This window comes from Chelonia mydas, chromosome 6, assembly GCF_015237465.2.
Source record: "Chelonia mydas isolate rCheMyd1 chromosome 6, rCheMyd1.pri.v2, whole genome shotgun sequence".
NCBI lineage: Eukaryota > Metazoa > Chordata > Testudines > Cheloniidae > Chelonia > Chelonia mydas.
This window is the reverse complement of record NC_051246.2, coordinates 32,063,974-32,086,115: the sequence shown is the minus strand read 5'-3', so window position 1 is coordinate 32,086,115 and position 22,142 is coordinate 32,063,974. Positions and strand designations below refer to the sequence as shown.

Here is a 22,142-nt window from a genome sequence, read left to right as displayed (position 1 = left end):
GAAAAAATGCTGTTTGGATTAGATTAAATTTCAAAAAGCCACAGAATCGCATAAAAAGATTCCAAAGATTTTACGCATTAGTTACTTCCAGTTGGGGAAACAAATACCTGTAAAGACTGTAATATGACATGCTAGTAGCCCTTTTTCAGCGGGAGCTGGAGAGAGGCCAGAAAATTTTTAAATAAATTGTTAATAACTTCACACTAAAACTTGGCTTTAATAAAATATTCTCTAGGGATGAAAACAAAGGCTTCACTGAAGTCAATAGCAAAACTCCTCTTTGGCTTCAGTGGCAACAGGATTTCACCCTAGATTTCCATCCAGCCACTACAGGTAATACCTTGGATTGAAAAATGTTGAAAACTATAGTCAAGACTGCTTCTTTATAGACATTAATCCCTTCATAGAAGACAACTGGAATTTTAATGAAATAATGTCATTGTTGTTAACTAATTAGATCCATGGGGATGGCTAATTAGTCTGTCTTAAAAAATACGTTAATTATGACGATGTTGTTCAACACAAATTATGCCTTTTTTTCGTTGGCAGGATAGAATCTCCTGGGAGGTGATGCTCTGGTTCACCTGAGCAATTAGCAAGGTAAATTAGGGGTTATTGGTAATTTAATGCCAAAGGAGGCTGGGATGGAAATGTACATGACTGCGCTGTACATGTCACATCTTGCCAGTCTTAGGCAAGCCTACCATTCTGTGCAAAATTAAGATGAAGTCAATCAAAGAGGAATAACCTGGAACAGACAGTTCATTTTAAAAGATCTTTGTTCCCTCTTGTTATGAAACTCAGCCTGAATGCTCTACCAGCAGCCAGAATGCTGCAGCACAGAAAGAAAAAGAAAAAAAAAAAGAGCTGTGAGTTCTATCAAGACTATTTTAGAGATGCGAACATAGTCTATCAAGCAATGCTAAGGGTGGCAAAAAGAAAAAAGCAGAGAGAGAGAGAAACTAAAAAACAAAAAACAAAACACCCCCTCCCTCAAAAATGTGATGGCCCTGAAAGCATTCTGTGATGTAAATTTTAGTAGGAATATAGCATATTGCATGTTAATGGTCAAGCAGAAGTTAGCATTGGGCGATGTTTCTTTGTCAAATAAAAGAACTGACTTAGAAGTACGGTACCTGGCATACAGAACAATTCTTTTGTTCTAGGTCACTCTTTGCAGAAATGACATCAGATGTCCACTTTGCAAGCCAGTAGTCAATAGCCACCATAACAGTGTGTTTCAAGAACTGTGAAAGGATCAGTAAAGGCAACAGCAGAATCCCTGCCGAGCTGAGGTACTTCCCACAGGCTCGCCAAGGCATCTTTGCTCTCTGATGAAGCACAGAAGATAGGTTGTCGTCATCATCATCACTTTCTGTTATTTCTTCTGTAATCAGCAGGGGAAAAAAGACTGTTGGATTGTAACATTGCCCTGGAAACCTTTTATATTCATTTTTTTCCATACCAAATGGCAGGTGACAAATTGCAAAATAAAAGGACAATTCAAACTATTTCACATGCCATGAAGTTTTCATAAATGTATCTGTCTGTTAGTTACACATTTTTATATATTACTTATGTAAGCCCCAATTCAGCAAAGTCCCTAGGCTGGTGCTTAGGAGTTTTGCTGAATCCTAACCACAATACTGCAAATTAACATGCTCTCCGATGGCTTAAAAATTATGGCAAACAAATATGCCAACAAATTGCATTTTAAAGGAACAAGTAAAATGCAGTGCACAACACTCAGAAATTGTAGGGGGATTATTATAGCAAATATTCCTCACAGAACCAGCAGGAGATCAGAGTTGTTTTTTGAAGGAGTGGAGTGGGTGCTTGGCAAATATTCCAAGCATAAGGGACTGCATGAGATGGAGTGAAGTGGGAGACAGGAGAAGTAGTATAAGACAGCAGTCAAGACTGAAACTGAGATAGAACGTAAAGAATGGGAGTTTGTGTAGAGGCAATAAAATCAGAGATGAAGGCTGGGGTGGGGGTTGCACACAGTTTGAAACTGAGGAGAGGAGCTTTAACTTAATATAAGAGGGGAGAGAAAGCGAGTAAAGGAGCACTTGCATCTGCATACATGGACATCATGCTTAGCTTACTGAATGGGATACAGTTTTAGGGTGAAATTACCTCCTCGGTTACCAGCACAACACCTTTGGAGTCAGTATAGTTGCATGGTCATAAGTGAAGAAAAAGTTGGCCCTCAATAATCAATGTCTTTACACCAATGTATTTGTGATATTTATATCTTATTGGTTCAAGGTTTTCTTGATAATAATGAAATAAAACAGTGATTTTCTTTTCTAGGTAAAAGCATAAGCCAGTGTTCCCAGGCTATAGAGAGGTCTGTAAATTCAGCTGGCACTAGCTATTCATCTTTAATTCATCTATTCTCTCACATTCAGATAGGCATTTAAATTATTTAACAGGTACTCTGATTTTTTTTTCAAGATGCCATGATTTATACATGCTTGGAATAATTTAATCTTGTAATCCAGAAGAAAATACAACCTTCGCATGACTCTTCTCCAGTCTATCACTACGAAAGAAATAGCACGGGTACATGAATGTTACATTATTATAGCTTCTTAGGCTCACCTAAAATTAGTTTTCATGAAACATAAGTTTCCTAAATAACTGCTAATAAATTAAAATGTGCACAGTAGGATTTGTGGGCATTGCAGAAAATTTCCCCTTAAATGATCAGGTAGGCTTGTCAAATAAACATTCAAATACTTTAATAAACATGGATAGCTCTAAATACATTGTGGATACACTATTTCCTTCTTGAAAAAGGAACAGAAAAATCTCCAGCAAGCAGCCTATTTGAAATTTAAATAGCTTAAAAAATCATTGAAGCAAAGAGGCAGATGCCCATGTGCCTCAGAACTCATCTTGGTGCATCTGAGCAGAGGAGAGGTATCTTAAAACCACTTTTGTGCTCCCCTGGTCCTGGAGCCAGCTCGGGGTCATAAAGCGAGCATAAGACGAGCAGCCTCATGTTTGCATCCCCCATCCTGAACTGCACTGTGTGCTCCTCAGCCATAGACGATAGTATGGGCCACAGTTCCTGCCCTGAGCCGCTAACAAATCCGTTAGTTGATAGTGTGTGCATGGAGTGCTGTATCCATGCAAAGCTCCACTGAAGTCATTAGGGCTCCATGCAGGAGCAGTACTCAGCCCACGTGCTAATTGCAGCATCAGGGCACAATATCTTAAATTACACAATCTATAGTGCCATAAGGGTGGATGGCCTAGTACAGAGAGAATGGCTACACCTTCTCTGCCCTGAGGCTTCTACGATCCAGAACCATAAATTACAAGCTGCGGAACAATCTTTGTTATTTCCTATATTAACTACCAAATCAAGTATGGGATTCTTTTGGTGTGCGCATTTTTCTGACTGGAAAAAAAAGACAAAATGTTTTCAAAATGTAGTGATATTTCTGAACTGCGAAACAAGGCAGTCCAAATAATATTGGCCTAGATTTTCTGCTAATGCAATTGGACAAAATTCCACTAAAGTCAGCAGACCTGTGCTCTTTTACACCATCAAAAAATTGGGCCCACTAACTCTTGTGTATTGTTGCTGGAAAGTTTACTAAAGCCCCAATTCAGGAAAAGCATGTAACACTTTCTTAAATCTATCCCTACTCAGGAAAGCATTTAGAAGCCCAAGGTTATGCTTAAGCATATGCTTAAGTGTGATTGAGTTTGATGGGAGTTAAGCAGATGCTTAAAATGAAGTATGTGCTTTAAAAAACGTTCCTCACTAGGGATGCTTTTCCAAATCAGAGATCCTGTGGGAACAATTCTGACAGCTCTCACAAGGCCATGGCTAACCAGCACCTTCAGATTGCTCTCTTTAACTATCAATTAAAGCCCAGTTTTAGTATGTAACTCTTAGGAGCCATGATCCACACAAAGAACCAGGCCACAGTTCCTCCTGGAAAAGATTGATTTGGTTGCGAACTTGAAATTTGTGAATTGACTCTATCTCAAACAGTTTGAACTGTAAAACGACAACGCAGTCAGCACTGGGTTTCAGGGTGCCCTTTTAGAAAAATTACTTTACCTTCATCCTCTTCATCATCTTTTAGCAGAGCTTCTCGGGAATACCTGGTCCTCCGGAGGTTCTTCCTCTCCAAAACAGTTTTTCTTTCAATTATAGTTTCCTAAAAGCAGGACAAGACATGTGGCTTCGCTTGATAAAGTTTTTTAAAATTACATATGTCACAAAATGTATTTTCAAATCAGTGTGTCAGTAAAAAGGAAGGGAGAGGATTACAATTGGCTGTCATGAATGTTTGATGTGCCATCTATTTTTAAATCCAAAAGCCATAAATCATGCAAATGACAATGTCAGTGTGACAAACGCTGCAACCCCATGCAGTACCTTTGGGGGACCATTGTATTAAATCTATGAATGGTTTATTTGTGATTGCATTCTATTACAAGGGAGAGGGTTACTACAGCTCCTCCTGGAACTAAAAAACAAGTGTGGGCTGTATTTAAGGCTAGTCTCTGAAACTATAAACAACCCAGGGAGTGGCACAATTCTGGAAGTGTCCTGCTTATTCTGGTCCAAACTGGGCAGAGACTGGGACACAAAGAAAGGACTTTTGGTAGAAAAAGTTGAGCTTGAACTGACACAGGACCTTGTTTCTGAGCCAGCAAATGGACATGAACTTTTCTCTGAGGGGCCTCGATTCTGCTAAAGCAGAGGCGGGCAAACTTTTTGGCCCGAGGGCCACATTGGGGTTGCAAAACTGTATGGAGGGCCCGGTAGGGAAGGCTGTGCCTCCCCAAACAGCCTGGCCCCCGCCCCACTTCCCGCCCCCCTCAGAACCCCCGACCCATCTCTCGGGACCCCACCCCCTATCCAACTCCCCTCCCCCCTTCCCCTCCCCCCGGCTCCCTGTCCCCTGACTGCCCTGACCCCTATCCACACCCCTGCCCCTAACGACCCCCCCGGGACCCCACCCCCATCCAACCCCCCCGCTCCATGTTCCCTGACTGCCCCTGGGACTCCCTGCCCCTTATCCAACCCCCCTCTTCCTCTACCATGCTGTTCAGAGCAGCAGGAGCTCGCAGCCAGGCCGCCTGGCCGAAGCCAGCCATGCCGCCACGCTGCCTGGCAGGAGCAGCGGGCCAGAGCGCTGGCGGCGCGGCGAGCTGAGGCTGTGGGGGAGGGAGGACAGCAGGGGAGGGGCCGGGGGCTAGCCTCCCCGGCCAGGAGCTCAAGGGCCGGGCAGGATGGTCCCGCAGGCCAGATGTGGCCTGTGGGCCGTAGTTTGCCCACCTCTGTACTAAAGGCTTTGGAGGCCTTTGGCCTACTAAGGCCCCATAAGACTGATGGGTGTTCCATGCTGTGTTTAGTGTGTGTTTAAATCTGTGTATTTATTAATATGTTTTCTCTGTAATTCTTTTAATTTAAGATTAAATGAGAAAGCTGTGTGGGAACTTGCAACTGTTGGCAATACACAGTTCACAGCCCCTGGAAAGAAAGCAATGTACAGGTCCTTGCCATTAGGCAGACTGACTTGCCAGGATTCATAGTGTAAGGCAGGGAGCTATGCAGCCTTAAACCCTCCCCCCTTCCTCTCTCTGCCCCCGGTCAGAAGAGAGTGGGACATGGGCCCGGGTCCCTTCCAGATTCAGGTCATGGCTGGAGTCCTGAAACCTGACTGCGTACTCCTGGAGTAGACCACAGAGAGGGAATACAGGTGACATCCCCCTGAAACAGTGACAGTCAGGACATGAATTCCTTCCATCTTTGGAGGCTGATTCTGCAGTCCTCACTCAGGCAAAGCTCCCACTGAAGAAAGTACGTGCCTGAGTAAGAACTATAGTGTCAGGTGCTGGATCTTCCTAACTCATAATATTTTAATTAACAAGATCTAGTCTAATTATCATTTGTGGCTGTTATATAAGAATTTAAAAAAAAATTAAAAACAGTACAATGGCTAAATTCAGCAACATTTCCATTTGCAGCATAACTATTCCTGTACATGCCACTAACTCAATTTTCTCTGTACTGAATGGTCCAATTCCATACTCCTAATGCAAGAAAATTTCCCATGGGACTTCACTAAAAAGGGTGGGCGTATGTCCTACCTAATATGGAGAAAATATGATACATTCAGATATAAGGTTTTTGTCTTAATAAATGGAACAAAGTTCATTCAAGCAAACTTCAAAATCACACACAGAGTATGTGTTACTAATGTTTTCAATTTAAAATGCTTCACCACATAAGGAATAATTTTTTTTAAGATGCTGACAAAAAATACATAATAAACCTTCTCCAGTTCTTGGTCCTGTCGATTCATGAGTGTTTTCCAGTGTTCAAAGAGCTCAGACTCTGATTTCTGAATGTCCTTGAGTGTCCCCTCTCTTTGAATGGTACCATCCTTCATTGCAATGATCTAAGAAGTTAGGAATACAAACTGTCAAGGAGATATTTGGTTATATTTATGAAGCTCCCATCCAGTGATCTGGGCACTGCACAAAAAATTAAAAAAAAAACAAAACCAATAATATTCCATAGATCAATATAGACAACATGGATACATAGAGGGAGGAGGATGATATCCTACTTGACATTATGACTCAAGACACTTCCCATTTTAGCAAACCCCAGCCTCTCTGTCATTCCCACCTCAGAGTGGGCTGTGAAGTGCTGCCAAGGACTTAGCTACCCGTTAGTCAGTTGTTCCCCTTTCCCTTCTTTAAGAGAAACAAGCAACGTGCCCTTCCTCAGGAAGGCATTCACTTTTTACTCCAGAATGGACCCAATACTTCCCAATAGCTGGCACCAGCAGAATAAGACGGGTGTCTTATTTGCAGTTACAATCCCCAGAATCTTCAGAGCTTCGGCAAGCATCATGGCTGAAATCCAAGCAGTGATAACACTGGTTCAATCCTCTGATGTGCTGCCTGAGCTGAGCATGGTGAACCAGAAGGGGGGTTATGCCAATTTTTTGTTCCTCCCAATCCTGGGATTGGCTAGGGCTTCTTCCAGCTACCAGAATAAATCAGAGCAGCCTTGGCTGTTTTAAATTGTACTGTCCAGGAATGGTTCCTTGTAGGTTGCTCCATTGACCCAGGATCACTAAAGCATATAATGCTCAGGCCCCTCCCATTCTTGATAAGCCCACCTACTGCACAGGGGATGGGCAGAAGGAGCTGTTTTAGAGCCAGCTCTTCTGGTTTTATGTCAGCTGAGGATTCCTTTATGGTAGAGGGGCACAAAGGGATTTATTGCAGGGCGGGATGGAGCCCCTTATGTTCATCCTTCCAAACATGAATTCCACTTTAATGGAGTAAGTAAACTCAGGATATGAGCCCACACAAAGTCTGCTGGCATTTTGGGCTCCTCATCCACAGATGACATTTGTTATTTCCAAATGACACAGGAAATTCCCTCTCCTCTTCAGCAGCCTCTGAATGCCAGGTTCCATATGCCTTCCTTTCCCCTTACATCATGGCATCATTTGCTTTGAACACGTGTAGCACGTATGCCATAATGACATCTATTTTTTGCTTCATTTTTAGGATGACATGTATTATGTTTCAAGCACCATCAGTTGTAGTCAGCATGAGATACTCTTAGATGTGATGTGGCTCAATGATATGGCATATTACCTGAAAACGATTCAGTATGCAGCACAACCTCTCCAAAAGCCACATTCAGTTGAATTTATCTTATTGCATAAAACAGATCTTTTTAAAAAAAGACCTCTTTTTAGTTCTCACAGGTTGAAATATTTAAAAAAATGTGGAATGGGACTAAGCAGCAATTGAGGCTACTCAGCAGAAGAGCTTCCCACAGTGAGTTTAAGGCAACAGATTCTCAGAATGTCTCTATTTTATCACAAATGCATATTTCTCTTAAAAAAAAATCCTTTGCTTGGTGTGATAATTTTTAGAATTAAAGAGGGTGGCATGAGCTAGTGGACTGAGAACAAGTTTGGGCACAGAAATTACTTAACATGGCATTTGACTAACATTTGAATTACAAAAATGCCCACATGCCGCTTTGAGTATTGGGACCCCACCGTACCAGGTGCTATGCAAACATATGTGAAGAGATGGTCCCCAGCTCAAGGAGCGTAGCTGGTCCTAGACTGTATAAAGAGAGAGCGAGCAAGCGAGCCAGGAACTCCTGTACTTTAATTCCCTGCTACTGACTTGCTACATGACATTGGGCAAGACAATTAACCCCACTGTTAAAGTGGGTTAATGATACCTCCTCTGTTGTGTGTCATGAGAATAGGGAATGAGTCAAATGCTGCTCTTACTTATGCAGTGAAGTCAGTGGCATTGTAGTAGCATAAAAGAACAGAATTAGGCATGCTGGGTCTGATTCTCCACTGCCTTACACCTGGTATACGCATCACCCCTTGTGCAAAGGGGGTGCAAAACACTGTTATTCTGAACTGGTAATATTTTATACCCCTTTTTCACAGATGTAAAGAACCATACAAAGTGCTAGGCAGTGGATAATCAAGTCTGTTCTTTGGATTTTATCATTTTTTATTTATATCACTTTAGTTTGAGGTACTGTGGTGCCTGGACAGATTTTTGCCTCTGCGTTGAAATAAGCTACTGTTTCTGAGAATTAATCCGTCTCTTAAAAAAACCCCCTGTTTATCGTTCAACTCTTATCCCCTTTAAAAACACACCTCAGCATCGTATGCCTCATATTAATGACACAGATTACTTTTAATTCTTTGTTCCTAGCTTACCACTCCCTGGAGGATGATGGAAGATACAGGGAGCTTAGAACTCTCTCTAAACACAGTTTATTAACAAGATAACAATTTTCAAGTTAGAGCTGTTACCACTGAAAAATGAAAGCACAGACTTCTACCTACATGCTGTGCCCAGCACCTTGGTCCTTCATGCAGGAAATTACATGTAAATATTCTGGTTCCACAGCCTGTTTGCCATCACGAGCCTTTCGGAAATGCTGTGGGGTTCTGGTTATTAAAGTTTGCCAAACAGTGAATGTTAGATGGAAGAAACACACCTTTCTGCAGGAAATTATTATAGTCACATAGTCACACTGAAGAATGGGGGGCCCTCTGAACTCCTATTGATTTCAAGTCAATGGGTCTCCTGATCTCACTTGCATCAATTTGAAAATAACAGAACTCCAGTCACTTCAGCGGAGTTACTTCTGATGAACACTGAGGAAAGCTGAAGGAAATGAAGCTCAGTGACTTGGACTGATAACTTCAGCTGAAGTCAATGGGAGCTGAGGGTGTTCAGCACCTCTCAGGCATAGGGCTAGTCAAAAAATTTCAGTCAAAACTGTTTTTCAGTGGAAAATTTGGCTTAAAAAAACAACACTTTTTCAAAATGTGTCTGTTTTCTATGGAAAAGTTCAATTTTTCATTGAAAAACGAATGCCTGAAAACTGAAAAATTTTGAACCACCTATACTTCATCTTCCATGATGCATCACTGCCATGATGCGTCACTTCCCCTCACCACAGGTTGGACTCTGGTGCATCACAGGAGATGTAGTCTGACAGGGAGTCCAGTCTACAGAGACGAGGAGCACAAGGCACCCAAACTACAACTCCCAGGAGGCACCACAGCAACATTGGTGAATTGAAATATTATAGTCTTTGACCAAAATATTTCAGATTTGGATTTTTCACTGAAAACTTGACTTCCACGGAAAAAACCTGAGTTTTTGTTTTGTTTTGTTTGTGCCAAAAATTTCCACAGGAAAAAAAGCCCTATTTTTTGATGACCTCTACTCAGGAAACACCTTCTAAAACAGGGACTTAAATTCTCTCAAAGGTTTTGCAGGAAAGTTTAGGAGTGTCATTTGACATATATATTTCACATTAAAAGTCTGAGAAATTTCTAAATGAATAACAATAGCAACTACTAGTACAAGTCCTGTTGCCCTGCCTTAGACAAACTCCCACTGGCTTTAATGAGAATTTTGCCTGAGAAAGGACTGCATGATCTAGCCTAATAATAGATAATGATGACTAATTATAATTTGCATTTTAAAAGCCCCTTTGCACCCTGCATGGCATTTGCCTATACAGTATTACAGTAACAAAAATATTAAAAAGAATTTCTTATTATTAATAACCATTCTCATAACATTTCAAATTAGGACAACAGACACGTTTGACAAATGAAAAGGAGGGAGCATTATTAATATGAGGCCAACAGTTGTACTTATTTAAAACATCATCTTTGGAAAAAATGCGTATAGGTGTTGTTTAAAAACGGGAAGGGATGGACTAAGACAGATGTCTAGAGGGAGGGAATTCCATATCTTAGGGACCACCACAGCAAAGGCTTGCTCAGGTCAGAGAATAACTGTGCTGCTGCATTACATATGTATTGCAAGTGACTGAAGCCCTGCTAAGAGAATTAATTACAATAATCAATCTCGTGGTCAGGAAGGCATGTGTTGCTGTTGCAAGATAACACAGTGAAGAAGTGTGCAACCTGATCAAAAACCAAAACAACAAAACAAAATTTTCCACTCCATCTGACTCATGAAATCTTTGGTGTTTGTGGCTGTGAGAGTCATTACATAAAAATGCTACTTTTATTTTGTCTATCAGCTACAAGATATAAAATAGGTTTCAGAGTAACAGCCGTGTTAGTCTGTATTTGCAAAAAGAAAAGGAGTACTTGTGGCACCTTAGAGACTAACCAATTTATTTGAGCATAAGCTTTCGTGAGCTACAATAGACAACTACCTAAATGATGGAATTATTTTGAAAGGGAAAGTGCACATCTCAATATGTTATTTACTACATATGAAGGCAAAGAAGTGTCCATTTTCCCCCCCTTGTGTCTGCCTTTGACTCAGTCTCCTTATAATGGTTTTCTTCTGTGGTAATAAAGCAACTGCATAGTAATGTCAAAGATATAAACAGATGTATCATTCCAATAGGTTCAGTTGTTTAAAGGACATCATGTAGACCAGATTTTCAAAAGGGACTTGTGATTTTGGGTATCTGTTTTTCGGTGCTCAACTTGAGATGCCTTAAAAGGGACCCAATTTCCAGAATTGCCCACCTCTGAAAATCAGGCCCCTCTAAGGTGTTTCAAGTTGAGAATGAAAAAATTAAAGGCACCCAAAATCACTAGTCAATTTTGAAAATGTTAATAATGTACATTCTCCCTATGCAGTCCTTTGTTGATACCGAAATGCAAAAATATTATTTTCAGTAATGTTTATTTTATAGCAATAGAAGTTAACAAGTCACTTTTCGATTTTATCATTAAAAATGACAGCTTTCTTACCCAGTCAGCATGTGGCAGGTACTGTAGTTTGTGAGTGACCAGGATAATGGTCCTCTTGTCTTCCCTTAGCATTTTAAGGATCCCTTCCTGCATAAGATGGTCACTTAAGTGGATATCCAGTGCAGAAAACGGATCATCCTAGCCACGGGAAAAGAGATTAAGTACATGCCATATTGCTGCAGCCAAGTCTTTACAGGATTTAATGGAAGTGATATATTTTAACACTAGTGCTGTCTTCAGTCAAGTCAGTTAGATCAACACAGACAACCAGAGGGAGGAGAAGATTAACAGTAAATCAGTATTTTGCAGTGGCAGGCGATTCTCAGATGGATGGCAACAAAGCATGAATTATCTTTTTGCAATGACTAAGCTGAAAGATGGTAATTTTAGCTAGACTTGTGCTGTGGTTTACGGAGCCTTAGGGTAACTGCCAGTTTATTTACCTGCACATTTCAAATATTGATATACTGGTGTAACTAAGGGCTTGTCTACATGGCGCCGCAGTACTGACAAGCCCCTATTTAGGCCTAACATAGTGAAGGCAACAGTAGCCTAAAACTATGGTGTACATGACTTGAAGTCCTCCAAAGAAACAGAGTATAAGCACATCTTGGTGCTTTGCTTGGTGACATACTTGCTCCCTTGTGAGTGATCTATTCCCACCTCTGAGAAAAATTTCCCTATTAAAAAACCACTGAGACAGAAAGATTGATCAGCTGTATGATCTTGATTAGCTGATTGCTTTTAAGGGCTAAAATTAGATTAATTCTGTCCTATTGACTCATTGATTTGTATTTAATTTACTGAGGAAAGATCTAACATTTATTGAGGATTTATTCATTTGATCCCATTTATATTCAGAGTTACAAACACAACATGTGGATGGTGGTACTGATATTACTGGTAGGATTTACTTTGTCTTCCCACTGGATATTGTTTATTAAAGGAATTATACTGATTCTTTTTATGTGGAATTTTGCTCTCTGAGCATTGAGTTAAGTCCGCTTTCTCCCACTGAAATCAATAGGAGTTTTGCAATCAAATTCAATGGGGGCAATTAGGTCAAAGTTGGATGCTTTTGAAAATTTGATGTCCTTACTTCCCCTCCCCCCCCGAATTTTGGAATAATGTCATTTGTAATTACATTTAATATATTTATTGTTGTATTGGTACATTTACAAAAAATCAATAAAAATAATTTAAAACATCTAGAAGCAATGATGATGTAGAGATGATGATTTCTGAGGGTGCAAAATATCAGAATATAATAAAATGAAGGGTAGAAATGAAGGAAATTCAAAGGTGCCATGTATTGTCGCACATATTGTCACAACCTCAGGGGTTCCCCTGAGGAAGGCAAATTAGCACGGCATGTTGCTAATGCTGTTGCAAGCATTGCAAAGCATTTTGGGGAGGGTCAAAGGTGTAAGTGGGGAGTGAAAAACTCTTTTGCAGGTTGCAAAAGGCAAAAGGAGGGGAAAAAAAAAAAGCAAAAAGCAAAAAACGGGTTAACAACACTGCAGCTAGTCCAACGATAAAACGCTGGCCCCAGTCCAAGGTCATGGCGCTAAACAAAAAGTTTATCTCTCACCCAGCCACAGCCAGCCATAAAAAAACCAGGGCTGAAAAGATAAAAAACACAGACAAGACGACGAGGTCGGGGGGGGAGCAGAGCTTCGCGTCCCTGAAGCCATTGTGTTTTGGGAAAGTGAAGAAGACCACAGAAAGCTGGTTTGGACTGGCACAAAAAGCACCAGGAACAGAGGTCGCGGAATAAACCCCGCGCCCCCCCCCACCCCCCAAAAACCCCAGAACTTAAAACCCTCCCGAAAGCTGGAGTAATTCAAAGATCACAGCGGACCCTGGACAACCCGTGCACGGGACAAAATCTCCCGTCCACCCCTCCCCCTCTTCTTCTTAAGTTACACTGAGGCTTGGCCAGCCTCGGGTAGTGCGGGTGTAAGTATAAAAGTGGGTTAGGGCTTGGGGATTTTAGTGAAATATTTTTACTACAGGGCTTTGGAGCAACAGGAAAGGACAAGCACACCCACTTTTGGGGAGTTTACTTGGTACAACCTTTGGTATTTAATAGGTTTTTTGTTTTTTAGCCCACTGGCTTGAGGTTTGGGGTAGCCAGAAAGATTTTATGTTTTATATGAGGAGTGGGTGAACTTTTTATATTTTTGCTTTTAGAGCTTGTTGGTGTGCGTTTTTAACAACAATTTTTTTAATTAAAAGGTTTGGCTTTACTAAGCCAGAAACATATTGCATTTATTTGTATTAATAAGTATTGAATAGTGATTTTTTTTGCTTTAGCAAGTATATTAAAACCTTAGTGTTTTTTGATATTACCCAAAACATTTTATATTTTAAGGTGAACAAAGCAAGTATTTGCATTTTAGTACATTTTATAGCTATAGCAGTATGTTTTTTTTTATTGTTATTTGTTTTAGTATTAGGCTGTTTTGTAGCTGGGACAGAGAGCTTATTTTTAATTACCTTTAGGTTTATAGTATTTATAATTTTTGCTTTAAAAATAATTTTTTTTAATATGGTGTTTGCTACCTGAGGAGGTTTTTTTTTTTTTACAAAACAAAAACTCCTGTCCACCCCTCCCCCTCTTCTTCTTACACTACACCCAGGCTTGGCCAGCCTCGGGTAGTGTGGGTGTCTGTATAAAAGTGGGTTAGGGCTTGGGGCACTAACGCTTTCTTCCTTCCTCTAAGTAATGTGGGAACCACCCTCCCTCCAGCATTCTAAAGCTTTAAATTTTAAACACTTGGAGTGTTACATCATCTCCTCCCTTATCAATCCTGTGGCCTCGGCCTAATCACCTAACGCTTCAGGTGGATTGGTAACAAAAATCTGTCACAATATGTTACAATAACCTCTCACCCTGACAAAGTGTATATTCTCAAATCTTTCCATGGAGTTTTAGTCACCCAGTTCCAAGTGAAGTCCATGGGAACCATACATCTAAAACACTGAGCAGGGTTAAAAAAAATGTATATGAAGTTGTCAGGTGAAATGCTGAATTCCCTTGAATCCCATGAGGATTTGGATCAAAACCGATCTTCCTTAACTATAGTTTTTGTGCATGCCTGCTACATATGCAATGTTGTACTCTTCATGATAGACAAAGGCAACTTTTGGCCAAGTATTGGCCATGCTCCACTGTGGCACTTGGCCGGATAATGCAGCGATATAGCACTTGTGCTATATTCACTGCCCGGGAAGAGCTACTCATGTTGTGAAAGGGTTTTCACTCATTGGGGCAGTCACATAATTGCTATGAGGCCTGCTCATAAAGACAGGCCTATGAATCTGCCTCCCAGGCTCTTAGGGATGTTTTTTGGGCGGGGGGCGGGGATTACTTGATTCTTCCTCATACTAATCCAAGGACCTAATTCCACTCCCCCCTCCCCATAGTACCTCCATTGGGGCAAAATATGCAGAGAACTGTTCAAGATGGCCAGAGAGCTTGTTTCCACAAAGAAAAGAGATGTTTTAGGCACAGGGCAATATTAATTTTATGGATGAGAATTTAGGAATTTTTACAAAATACTGCAGTCAATATTTGAAATGTACTAGCTCAAATAAATTCTCAAAGTACCAAAAATAAATGCAGTGGTCAAAGCAGCATTTCAAGCAGAAACTGAGGAGGGCGTGTTTTTTGCAGCAGGGAGTGATATGGACCTTGTGACATGGGTGATAGCATGGGTCAGCCTCCCAAGCTCAAACCAGCGGTCAGACGGACTTGGACTCAGGCAGCTATCCCATGCTGCCATCCATGCCACCACATCCACAATGCTATTTTTAGTGCACTAACTTGAGCCTGTCTGCTTGGAGGCATGTTCCCAGCCCCAGAGTAAAGTGAATGATCAGATCCATGATTTCTATTTACATTTATTTATCCTAAGATCTATTTTTGGTATTTATGGGTGGGTCTGTCCCCTGGGTATCCCAGCTATCACAAATGTAAAATAAAGTAGTGCACATTTCAATTGCGACTACCCCTTTTGATTCAGTGGAGCAGAATTTCATGTGCTGCCCATTAAACATTCTGAATGAGTATACTTGCTGCTGCAGTTTACAGCTCAGACATAATGGCATCTACTCACCAGGAACACAACATTTGTCTGCTGGTAAAGTGCTCTTGCCACACTGATGCGCTGGCGCTGCCCTCCAGAAAGATTAATACCCTGAAAGTAAACAGATAAAAAAAAATAATCAATTGATCACAAAATCTCTAATCCAGCTCTAAAACCAGAATACTCAAATTTTGCTTTGTTAGAAGTTTCTGTGGAGAAGACACCATGAAATGAAAGAACCCAGGCATATCCTTTTGAAAAAGTAGCCCTGCTGTTCATTTGGGAAAGCAGCAGACTAATTGCCTTGATATCTGGAATGCTCTACCATGAATTCTGGGCCATATATACACAACCGTAAAATTGTTAAAGCCTCCATTGCTATTGAGCAAATGCAATGCAGATTACACTGATTTGCTGAGATGTTCCAGATTTCCTCTTACAAGTAAGAGGAAACTTTTAGATGACCTCAGTTGTATGCTACCCGCAGCTGGAACTGACTTTTTAATGTTCTTTGTCCTCGCTCAAACTGTACTTCAACATCAGCGGAGAACTTTTAGTGCATTAGACCAAGATTTTTAAATTCTTATGTCCATATTCAGTTCCATGGGAAAAGCTGGGTGCTTGACACTTTTGAAAAAGCAGACCATTTGTTCAGGTGCTAAAATAAGGTCTTAACCGTTTAACTTTAGCCCTTAGACTCATTTTTCAGCGAGAAGGTCATGATGCGTTGGTGGTACCACTGAAGAGATCTGGGTTTGTGGATGATCTTTGGACTCTCTGTCCTTAAACTAACATTTTCAGCTTCTGGTGGGGTGGAAAGGAAGGGCAGAGTTTGCCCATAACACATTTATTTTTCTTTTAAAGGTAGCAATTTTTAAAATTACATTTTAACTGGCACTCCCCCAATCATTTATTCAGAAACATTAGTTTGAGAACATTCTTGAGGCATGTGAAGGTTTGTGTAATGCTGTGATGCTATATTATTATCTAATGTATCATAATTATACTAGGTAACTGAATTACAAGAGGTAATTTTTAAATCACAATATCAGACTGTGTTAAGATGAAGCATAATCTGGTGGCTATGAGAGATCTAGGTTCTATTCCCAGCCCTGACCCAGACTTACTGTGTGTAGCTGTAGGTGTGTTGGGCCCAGGATGTATGAGAGACAATGTGAGTGAGGTAATATCTTTGATTGGACCAACTTCTGTTGGTGAAAGAGTCAAGTTTTTGAGCCACACACAGCTCTTCTTCAGATAAATACCCAAAGAAGAGCTTTGTGGCTCAAGAACTTGTCTCACTCACCAACAGAAGTTGGTCCAATCAAAGACATTACCTCACCCACCCTGTCTTACAGATTTACTGTGTAGCTTGGAGCAAATTACTTAATCTCTGTGCCTTGGTTTCTTTAGCTGCAATGTATTAGCATTTTCCTACTTCACCACGGTATAGCAAGGCTTAATTCATTAATGTTTGTTAATTACACGATACCTTCAGATGGAAGGTGCTCTAAAACTGTAAAGTTTCATTTTTATTATATGCCTGTAGACACCAAACTACAAAGAGTGACACTTGGGCACTGATATTTCAGATAGTGACTGTGGGACTAATAAAATATTCTGGTAGCAGAACATTTAAACCAGCACATTTCACACAAACAGCAACGTTCCCATATTTACCAAGCGATGAGCTTTCAGACTAATTATCCAAAACTATATTTAACTCCAAGATTTATTTGGCAACTAGAGTACTGAAATGATTTAAAATCAAAACACAAAAACAAATCCTGTAGATGGTTACTGACCCTCTCTCCAATCTGAGTTTGGTCTCCATGAGGAAGAATGTCAATATCAGGCTGAAGGGAGCAAGCATCAATTACTGCTTTGTACCTGTGGAAACAGAAAAGATAATGCAAAATCCACACAGATATTGCCAGAGAAACACACTTTCTACCTTCATAGGAGCAAAGATTAACCAGCTGTAAAAAGTCACACAGTGGAAAAGACTCGTTCGTTGGGCACTAATTGTTCTAATGGAATCCCTTTCAATCATAGTCAAGTAAATACCATTTTGGCTAGCAAAGCACCTTAGGCCAGCTCCCCAGACCAATTAAAAATATTTAAAGGCTAAAAATAGGCAGAACAGGCACTGGTTCTTTTATGATGCATTGTTAATCTTTAAGGTTTACTTGTTTGCAGCATCAGGACCTTAGTTTCCTCTGTTTGTGTGGCCTTTCACAGAAACAAGGGAGAAACAGTAAAAACATATACAACGTGACTGTATAGCCAACAAAATTGGGAGAGGGACTCAGGAGTGGGGATGGATGGGAAACGGTTTTCCGGTCCTGCAAACTTTTTTTTTCCTTGTTCATCATTGGAACAAAATGGAGATATTCAAAAATTTTCCACCAAAAAACCCAGAATAAATAATAATAAACAAATGAACAACAGAGAGAGTGAGAGACACCCCCAAAATAGCCAATACTTAGGGCACTTGGCTGGGATATAGGAGACCCATGTTCAAGACCCTGCTCTGCTGATGCAGAGATTCTGTTCTGGAGTTTCTCTCTCTCTCATTTTGACCAGAAATTCCACTCTGACCCAAGAAACGCTCTTCACAACTAGTCCTTTCCTGCAAAAAGTTTCAATTTTGAAAAACCGACATTTTCTGACAAAAAAAGTTTCACTGGAAAATTCTCAGCCAGCTCTACTCAGGAGCAGGTGAGGCACCTGATACTATTTTTAACTTACTTTAAGAGACTTTTTAGGTTTCAAGTTAACAGGGAACTTGTAAAGATCTTATTCAATCAAGTGGGGTTGTTCTATCAATATTTCTAATTAAGCTTGTTCAACTGTTTTATTGGATGGAACCCTAGCAGCCAAGTTAGAGAGAGCAGGTCACTGGTGGCAAAAATGAAGGGACACATGACAACATTCCTAGATTCAGAAGCCACCAGGGCCAGATTTGTCACTGACGTTTATTCCATGCAATTCCACTGGAGTCAGTGATTGCACAGGGTATAAATCTGAGCAGAATTTGGACCATAATGATACTATTTAATCTCCTGGGCAATACAAAACAGTCATTTGGAAACAAAAATGTTGCAACAGAGCACTTAGCAAGACCCCTTTAAATAAAAAAAACAACCTACTGAAACAATTTTTATTTTTCAAATAGCATTTTTTTTGCTACTCCCTCTTTCCTTTCCAAAGTCAATAATAGTAGAGATTCAACGCCAAATGCTATTCAGAATGTAAAAAAACAGAGTTCAAAGATTAGCTGATCCACTCAGGTTAAGCACAAACATAGCACTTATCTTCAATAACATTTCAAATTTTTAAATTTTAAAAAAGTTTTAAGATCAGCTTACAAGAGAGTTTACTCAAAAGTGCCACTCTGGTCTATTAAATACTGTGCATCACACATAGATGTTCTTTGGAAGGAACAAAAGCGCCTAAAATGATTTTTTTTGGTGGATCTCCATGTGTGATGAAGCCAGCTGAACATTTACCGTACATACACTTTCACAACAAATTGATCAAAATACATCAAATATCTGGCTGAAGGAGCAGTTTGTAAATTTATGCCTCCGAAACATATGGTCAGTTGTTCACCTAACAGATGGCCCCAGACCTGGAGCTGAAGTGTTTGTTTAATGTTCTCCTTTCAAAAAACACAGAATGGGTTGTCTAATAATTACTTTTGCTGGCACACCAAACAGCATTATTTAAAGTGCAGTTACATTTGTAGTAAAAAAAAAACAGGATTCCAACATACAACCTAAAAAGATTGTAACGCTGATATTATTCCCAACAGTACTGAGCAGAAGCTGCAAATGCCACAGATATGGGAGGCTGGCTCTGGAAGTGTAAGACATGGGTAAATACAATGTCATGTATCTGGGAAATTATAAGGAGTTTCACAGTTTTCTTGTGAAGAGGTAGTTCAATATTGAATAATAAAATGTCAGTAATGGTATGTGTATCTCTGGGTTAACTGAAACAATGTTATCATTGGACATTTATTGTGGTAATCTGACGTAAACACTGGATTCTTTTGCAATGAAATGAGTAACTTTAGTACCAGAGTCTCAGCCTTACAGAAGCATAACTCTGTTTTCTTAGAAAAATGAACCAAATTCTCCTCTCCTCTATACAAATGCAACTCCCATGAAAGCCAAAGGGCTCAATTAAGCTCTTAGAGCCAAACCCCTGCTAGAAGGAGTAGGAGAGGAAGGGCACCATCTGAGCAGCTGTGACTGAAGGTATCAGGACTGATTTTGAGTTCGCTTATGCCAATATAAATCAGGAGTATCTCCACTGAAGTCAATGGAATTAAACCAGGACAAGTTGGATCATCATAAGGCCAATTGTGTCTGTCTCATATAGGAGCAGATAAAATATACCCAATTCTTCTTCCATTACACTAGTGTAAAATCAGAGTGATTGAGAACAGAATTTGGTCCACAGCCACTGAGCCCGCTGAGTGGATGGCTATCCTCTCTCTTAGGAACATATGTCCACTGGGGGGACATGGACCACTATCTAAATAGCTAGAATTTCCCTCTTGGATTCAACAAGAGTATTATGTCTGCTGTCAGCACAGAACTGCTGGCGAGAAAGAGATCCCAGGGTCACCTGACCATGCTGTACATCATACCAAGACACCATTATTGGCAAACCAAGTAACCAAGGAGGAGAATATGACTGGTTAGCCATAAACAGCCAACGCAATTGTCTCTGTGAAAGGCAATTAATCTTTTCCTTCCTTTTATTGGCAAGATGCTGAAACATGTTACCTTTGTTTGTTGAAGGGGCTTTCAAAAGTGATATTCTCTTCCACAGTAGCATTGAGCAACCATGGTTTCTGTGAGGCATATGCCACTGATCCTCTTTTCCTGGAAAAACAGGAATTCCCACCTCATCAGTACAATTAAAAAACAAAACAAAAAACAAACACAGCACGCAGAAACTGGTAATGAGTCTTCACTAATGCAACCTTTCTACTTCCTTTCATGAGGGCAAATGAGTTTTCCACGTATCACATCTCTCACCAAAGAAATGTTATACAATTAAAATCCGTCTTGCACATTGCCATTGTTTTCCTAACAAAGGTTTTGAATAGGAAAACACATTTGTTCCCTAATTTATTTTCCTCTTTGACATGACTTTAAGAGAAAGCTAACACACACCACATTCTGCTTGAGTAATGAGGGTATTGTGAGGCAAGCCAGCAAATGCAAGGAAGTCTGCTTACAGCATTGTTCCGAGAGCCTAATAGAAAGAGTATAGCAGCTGACCAGACAGGTATCACAGAGGAATACATATTACATCACAAAAGGGATATTCTGAAAATGCATATTTAAGGAGTTCAAAAAAACAAACAAACAATAATAAAATAAACACACTGTTTCCCCAATATAATAATAGTTCTTTGGATTTCTCAGGTAAAATATTTTTGAGTCAGGCTGCCCCATAACATAGAAAAAGTAGTACGAGAGGGCTAGTAGTGAGGAAGACTCTGATAGATTCCCCTTGTGAAGTTGTCCCCATTTTGCCCCACCAAATGGGATGTTTGCCCTCACTGTGCAACAAGTAGGTAGGGGTCAGCCTCAAGAATCTGCAGGTCTCAGAGGGTACACCCAGGGTATCATCACAGGCTTGTTCTTCCACTCCACCCCCACCCCGTTTTTAAGAGGCATGGTTGCTAGGGGTTTCTCACCAGCAATAAACCATGGTGCCTCCTCCATTACAGGGTGGGAGGTTACCTCAGTGCGGAGTCGGCCTGACTGTACTGACTTTAATACAAGTTGAGGACTCTCAGCACCTTGTAGGATCAAGACCTTAATTCCCACATATGTAGCGCAGACAGTTCCTGGATAAATATAGGATACTGACCCGTGGTGGCCTTCCTCATTCAAGAAGTCAGTTTCAATGAGACTGCTCATCAAAGTAAGATCAGCAAGATTTGGCCTGATGTGTTTTATTTAAATTAAATAGTTTTTTTTCCCTTTTAAAATGTTGCCTGCCTTCCCCAGATCACCATCTTTGTCTGCTGGAGCAACCATTTCATCATTCCTCTTCTGGCTGGACATTAATGCAATTCAAATCATGTGCTGACAGCCAAGTGCACTAGGCACCTTTCTTGTCAGAAACTGAGGTCTTCTGCCCTGATCTTCTCTCAAGCATTCACCAGACTTGCCTAGAAATATTTATGAGACACAAGTTTCTTTGATGAGCTGAGAAGACACAGTGTTATGTTACCCAAAAGGCTTTATTAGCACATTCTAGACATCATTTTGGAGCACAAAAAGTACGTGCTCAGTTGGTATTTTAATTATGTTTGATGAATATTCCTGGCTCACAGGTGAAATGGAACATCCAAAACCCTTTACTCCTACGTCTAACTCCTCACAGTCATTCAGTCCTAACTCAAAAAGAAACCATTAGTTAAATTGGTGTGAAGTTTATGTATAAATAATTTTTAGAAGAAATCAGTGCATATGTTATAGGATTAATATGTATTCAGCAATTCACTTTAAAGTCCAGAGTGTCTTCCATTCACTTGCTATGGCTTAAAATTGTACGTGTTCTGAAGATTGCTGAAAGGTTACTGCAAATTAGTTTTTTCTGAATAGTTAATTGTTAGTGTGATTGTGATGTTTCAGGGGGGAAGTCTTATAGGAAATGTGTTTTGTCTTTCAAAACATTGCTATGGAGACTAGCACACTGTGGGTGAAATTCACCCATG

The 22,142-nt window shown here is 40.3% G+C and overlaps 1 protein-coding gene across 8 annotated transcripts in view; it reads right to left on the bottom strand.

The window, feature by feature from the left end:
* The window catches only part of ABCC8 (ATP binding cassette subfamily C member 8), a 135,926-nt gene that overhangs the window by 28,062 nt on the left and 85,722 nt on the right, over positions 1-22,142 (bottom strand). For all 8 annotated transcript variants that reach the window (XM_037899708.2, XM_043549161.1, XM_043549159.1 and 5 more), the window contains 7 exons: positions 20,191-20,289; positions 17,197-17,281; positions 15,422-15,502; positions 11,301-11,438; positions 6,312-6,437; positions 4,085-4,184; positions 1,137-1,387 (listed from right to left, as the gene is read on the bottom strand). In XM_037899708.2, coding sequence (XP_037755636.2) covers positions 1,137-1,387; positions 4,085-4,184; positions 6,312-6,437; positions 11,301-11,438; positions 15,422-15,502; positions 17,197-17,281; positions 20,191-20,289 — 880 coding nt within the window. The remainder of the gene's footprint in view (positions 1-1,136; positions 1,388-4,084; positions 4,185-6,311; positions 6,438-11,300; positions 11,439-15,421; positions 15,503-17,196; positions 17,282-20,190; positions 20,290-22,142) is intronic.